The following is a 6,000-nucleotide window of genomic DNA, read 5'->3' on the forward strand; positions in this document are numbered from 1 at the left end:
AAAGGGGCCCCCCCCCTCGCCCAGTTTTTTTTTTTTTTTTTTTTTTTTTTTTAGTAGAGATGGGGTTTCACCGTGTTAGCCAAGATGGTCTTGATCTCCTGACCTCGTGATCCACCCGTCTCGGCCTCTCAAAGTGCTGGGATTACAGGCTTGAGCCACCGCGCCCAGCCTCGAAGGTGTATTACCACACAGGAGAAGCACGATGCAGAACAGCCTGGAGCATGCATCATTTGTGTGCCTTTTTGAATATAAACATCCATATAAACATCTATATACCATCCATCTATGTTCAGGTAACTCTGGAAGGAACTAGTAACAGTGCTTGCCTCTGCGCAGGAAAAGTGAATTAGGAGATGACTACTTTTTACTGTAATTCATCTTGTTCTTTTGAATTTTTATAACCACTTGCATGCATTACATACTATTAAAAAAAATATAGACTGGGCTCAGTGGCTCATGCCTGTAATCCCAGCATTTTGGGAGGCCAAGGAGGGCAGACTGCTTGAGCTCAAGAGTTTGAGACTAACCTGGGCAACATGGCGAGACCCTGTCTTTACTGAACATACAAAAACGGCTGGGCACGGTGGCTCATGCCTGTAATCTCAGCACTCTGGGATGCTGAGGCAGGTGGATCACCTGAGGTCAGGAGTTCGAGATCAGCCTGACCAACATGGTGAAACCCTGTCTCTACTAAAAATACAAAATTATCTAGGCGTGGTGGCGTATGCCTGTAATCCCAGCTACTTGGGAGTCTGAGGCAGGAGAAACGCCTGAACCCGGGAGGCAGAGGTTGCAGTGAGCCAAGATCGCACCATTGCACTCCAGCCTGGGCAATGAGAGCGAAAATGCCATCTCAAAACAAACAAACAAACAAACAACAGCTGGGTGTGGTGGTGTGCGCCTGTGGTCCCAACTACTGAGGAGGCTAAGGTGGGAGGATCACTTGAGCACGGGAAGCAGAGGTTGCAGTGAGCCAAGTTCGCACCATTGTATTCCAGCCTGGGTGACAAAGCAAGACTCTATCTCAAAACAAAAACAAAAACAAAAACAAAACAACTGAAAACAAACATACACCATCCGGACCACACCAATCCATCTATCTACACTGTACCTCTCAACTACAGCCTGGTGCAATAGACCAGACTGTGGGATCCAAGCCTATTCCATCAATGTCTCACTACATTGATATCGGCAAGATCTCTTTATGCCTCCTTTTCTTTAATGCAAAGATGCAGGTATTACAGCGATATCTCAGTCAATGTTAACTCCTCCCTTCTCTTTATGGACTCTGAAGGACTATTTATATGAAGACCACAAAATCATATACACCACCTCCCTTACAACAATACGCTTTGGGTTTGTTAAGCTGTGGGTCTGATCCTGGTTTTCACTGAAAACTGTATGTGTATATGCACGTATGTCCACACACCTCTCCATGAATGTGTTCATCTGCAGGAAGAAGCCCACATGCCAGGCTTCTGTGGGGGAGGGGATATTAAAGTGGTCTTTCGCTCTGGGAAAGCTAATCTATTATTTGAATTTTTCTAATTGAGGATGATTACTATCATTATAAAATATTTTTTTTAAGGAAGAATCTTATTGTAAAAAGTGTGTCCGAAACCCAACAGATATTCCTCCTATTTTAAGTAACTTGCTAACAACAAAACTCTAGCAAGACAATAAAAGAATCATACTGGGCCCAGGAACTTGTAATATCACAGAACCGATCCTCAATAAAGGGTCTTCATAAGGCTAATGGAATGACTCCTACTGTTTACTTGAAAGATTCTTTAAACATCTTCTTGGTTGAGCTTTCCTGCAATAATTTATTAATCCGACACCAGGACCTCTGGGTTCCCCTGCCCCGGGCCCATCAGCCCCCCTGCCAAGGGTCCCCTACCTTGCCATCAGAAGCAGTGTTGATCCTGTAATGGTACACCCTCCCTTCGTATCTCAGCGAGATGGACCTCTGGCCAGGACTGCTCTCACTCTCCCGCACCAAGAAGCTGCCATTGATCCCGCTGCTCAGCAGATACTCAGCGGCATTGCGGGACACAGGCCCATGGTACCAGGAGTGTTTCTCCAGACTGTTGACTGGCGTGATGTAGTTGCTTGGGACCCAGCCTTGGCCATTTTTGGTTTGGGCTTCACACCATTCCCCATTGTGATTATAGCCTAAGACCCGGAGCTTTTCACCTTAGAAGAAAGGAACCAAATCAGACATATCAGTTCTGGAAACCAGCTTCATTCTTTTTCATTGATTCTTGTGTAACTACTAAAGATTTCCAAATTCCTAAATACCAATTTCATTTTAACAAGTCCACTGAAAGATATGCATTTATAAGTGTATGAGAATACACATTTATATCTGAAGCTTCCTGTTCGTACAGAACAGACAGGTAAGTATATAGCCTCAGTTTTTATAATCAATTATGTTTATTCAAGTGCTCGGTTCCTAATATAAGACAACATTTTAGGGAAATAATGCTTTTCTTAGGGGAAAATTGCATTCAGTATTTTGTTCAGCTGTCCTTTTCAGTATAAAACATAGGGCAAGTTTTGTTTTTGCTCAGGGCTATTGCACAAGAACTCCTCTAAGGAGAGGCGACTCCCTTAGAAACATGCAGTTGTTGTTTTGGATATCCCTGCATTCCAGATTTCAAAGCTGCTCCTTCAATGAGCAAAGGGTGGCAGGTCAAGCCGCAATTCCCAGATCTCTGTTTCCTGCAACCACCACTAGCTGCCCACAACCCTTTTACCTTTAGTTATGCTTAGAGTGTTATCTCCACTGGCCACAAAATCATACAGTGCAACGAAAAGGTTGGGGTCATTTTCACTGGGTCCAGCGAGAAGGTTTTCCTTGGAGTTCCAACGAGCGGCTTCACTTAGACCCTGAGGCTCAAAGTCAGATGCTACTGGCCGCTGAAGGGCTTCTGGAAGAGAAAGGGGGGAACAGAAAAAAGAAAAAGCAAGAGAAAATCGGGAGAAAAAAATTAGTTTTATTCTCAGAAGCAAAAACTATTTATGTTTACACACCATTAATACATTCCTAATTTATTTCATTTATTAACATCTATAATACATACATACTATTATTATTATTATTTTTTTTTTGAGATGGAGTCCTCGCTCGTCGCCCGGGGCTGGAGTGCAGTGGCTGGATCTCAGCTCACTGCAAGTTCCGCCTTCCCGTTTTACGCCATTCTCCTGCCTCAGCCTCACGAGTTAGGCTGGGACTACAGACGCCCGCCACCATCACTCGCTAGCTTTTTGTATTTTTTTTGTAGATGGACGGGGTTTCACCGTGTTGCCAGGATAGGATCTCGATTCTCCTGACCTCGTGATCCGCCCGTCTTGGCCTCCCAAAGTGCTGGGATTACAGGCTTGAGCCACTGCGCCCGGCCCCACATTATATTATTTTAAGGTTGCGTTTTTTTTTTTTTTTTTTTTTGAGATGGAGTCTACTCTGTCGCCCGGGGCTGGAGTGCAGTGGCCGATCTCAGCTCACTGCAAGTCCAGCACACACATGAGAGTTTACAGCCATTCTCCCGGCCTCAGCTCCCAAGTAGCTGGGACTACAGGCGCCCGCCACCTCGCCCGGCTAGTTTTTTTTGTATTTTTTAGTAGGACGGGGTTCACCAGGTTAGCCAGGATCGGTCTCGACTCCTGACCCTCGTGATCCGCCGCTCGGCCTCCCAAAGTGCTGGATTACAGGCTTGAGCCACGCGCCCGGGCCAAAGGTGGTTTTTAAAAAAAAATCTTCTCTTTACTAAATCTTGTGGAAAACATTAAGTATTTTCATTCCAAGGTGGTAATTATTGTTCCCCAATAGTTTGAGCTTTTAAAATTCATTGATTCAATATGAGTTTAGTCAAATTAAAACAGTCTACCACATATGCGTTTGCCTTTGCTTAAAATATGCAGTGAAAGTTTCTTGTTGTAGCCGGGCACAGTGGCTCACGCCCGTAATCCCAGCACTTTGGGAGGCCAAGGTGGGCGGATCACCTGAGGTCAGGAGTTTGAGACCAACTTGATCAACATGGTGAAAGCCCGTCTTCATTAGCCACACAAAAATTAGCTGGGCATGGTGGCGCGTGCCTATAGTCCCAGCTACCCGTGAGGCTGAGGCAGGAGAACCGCTTGAACCCGGGAGGCGGAGGTTGCAGTGAGCTGAGATCGCGCCATTGCACTCCAGCCTGGGCGACAGAGTGAGACTCCATCTCAAAAAAGGAAAAAAATAAAAAATAAATAAATAAGAAAAATCAAATTGTGCAGAAGGGCTTAATATGAAAGATAAATACTTTCTATCCCAGTCCTCTCTGCTCCCAGAGGCAGAGCTGTTTTTTTGGTGATCACCCCCACCTCTCTTAAATATCAGTTAGATCACTGGAGCCCTATTTTCAGCAACAGACACACACCTTCACTGCTTGTTCTTCCAGCTAGGACAGTGTCTCTGAAGGACTTACTTCACAAGACAAGGCTATTAACATCCTACCCGTCCTTCCAGCTTTCTTGCCCCCACGGCCACCCTCAAATATGATCTTCTGTACATTTTTTTTTTTACCTTGTACAAATTATTATTACAGAATAGAAAAAACTGTTACTAAACTCTTCCATGTTTTGTCTGAAACAGATTCTAAAAGTTGGAAATCAATCGAGCTCTTAAATTAGAAAATGTGTGAATATTATTCATTACAGGGTCAAATAGGTTATTATTTGTTTCTGAAGTTTCTTCTTGTCTTTTTTAATTTTAACAGGGCTGAAACCCTCCAGAATTTTTTTGTGCTAAAGACAATGTGTAGACGGGTTCTTGCAAACCAGCAAATCAAATCACCTAAAGTAGATCTTAACAGTTTAAGAACATTGTGGAGTGAAATCCAAATTACTCATTTAAGGAGCTACAATTTAAAAATCACTAACTGGGCCGGGTATGGTGGCTCACGCCTATAACCTTAGAACACTGGGAGGCCGAGGCGGGCAGACTGCCTGAGCTCAGGAGTTCGAAACTAACATGGGTAACATGGTGAAATCCCGTCGCTACTAAAATAGAAAAAACTAGCCAGGCATGGCGACAGGTGCCTGTAGTCCCAGCTACTCAGGAGGCTGAGGCAGGAGAATCGCTTGAGCCCGGGAGGCAGAGGGTGCAGTGAGCTGAGATCTCGTCTCTGCACTCTAGCCTGCAGACACAGTGAGACTTCGTCTCCAGCTGGGAGACAGAGTAAGACTCCATCTCAAAAAAAAAAAAATAAATAAATAAATAAATAAATAATAACAATAAAATCATTAACTGAAGTAAACCATCAGGAACTGTTTCTCTGAAAGAGTAAATCCCAAATAATGTCATTATGATGTTTAGTAATTTTTATGATCTTAAATAGAGAGGCCTGGCGTGGTGGTTCAGGCCTGTAATCCCAGCACTTTGGGAGGCTAAGGTGGGCAGATTACCTGAGGTCAGGAGATCCGAGACAAGCCTGGCCAACATGGCAAAACCCCATCTCTACTAAAAATACAAAAATTGGCCAGGCGCGGTGGCTCAAGCCTGTAATCCCAGCACTTTGGGAGGCCGAGACGGGCGGATCACGAGGTCAGGAGATTGAGACCATCCTGGCTAACCCGGCGAAACCCCGTCTCTACTAAAAAAAAAAATACAAAAAACTAGCCGGGCGAAGTGGCGGGGTCCTGTAGTCCCAGCTACTCGGGAGGCTGAGGCAGGAGAATGGCGTAACCCGAGAGGCGGAGCTTGCAGTGAGCTGAGATCTGGCCACTGCACTCCAGCCTGGGCGACAGGGCGAGACTCCGTCTCAAAAAAACAAAAAAACAAAAAAACAAAAATTAGCTGGGCAAAAATACAAAAATTAGTGGTGGGTGCCTGTAATCCCAGCTACTCAGGAGACTTGAGGCAGGAGAATTGCTTGAACCGGGGAGGTGAGGCTGCAGTGAGCTGAGATTACGCCACTGCACTCCAGCCTGGGCAATGGAGTAAGACTCTGTCTCAAAAAA

At 45.0% G+C, this 6,000-nt stretch overlaps 1 protein-coding gene across 2 annotated transcripts in view; it reads right to left on the reverse strand.

Moving 5' to 3' along the window:
• ABL1 (ABL proto-oncogene 1, non-receptor tyrosine kinase) overlaps window positions 1-6,000 on the reverse strand; it is a 195,772-nt gene that overhangs the window by 32,548 nt on the left and 157,224 nt on the right. For both annotated transcript variants that reach the window (XM_017849909.1, XM_017849910.1), the window contains exons 2-3: window positions 2,760-2,933; window positions 1,901-2,196 (exon numbers count right to left, since the gene is read on the reverse strand). In XM_017849909.1, coding sequence (XP_017705398.1) covers window positions 1,901-2,196; window positions 2,760-2,933 — 470 coding nt within the window. The remainder of the gene's footprint in view (window positions 1-1,900; window positions 2,197-2,759; window positions 2,934-6,000) is intronic.

Source organism: Rhinopithecus bieti, unplaced genomic scaffold (genome assembly GCF_001698545.2).
Source record: "Rhinopithecus bieti isolate Rb0 unplaced genomic scaffold, ASM169854v2 scaffold_31823, whole genome shotgun sequence".
NCBI lineage: Eukaryota > Metazoa > Chordata > Mammalia > Primates > Cercopithecidae > Rhinopithecus > Rhinopithecus bieti.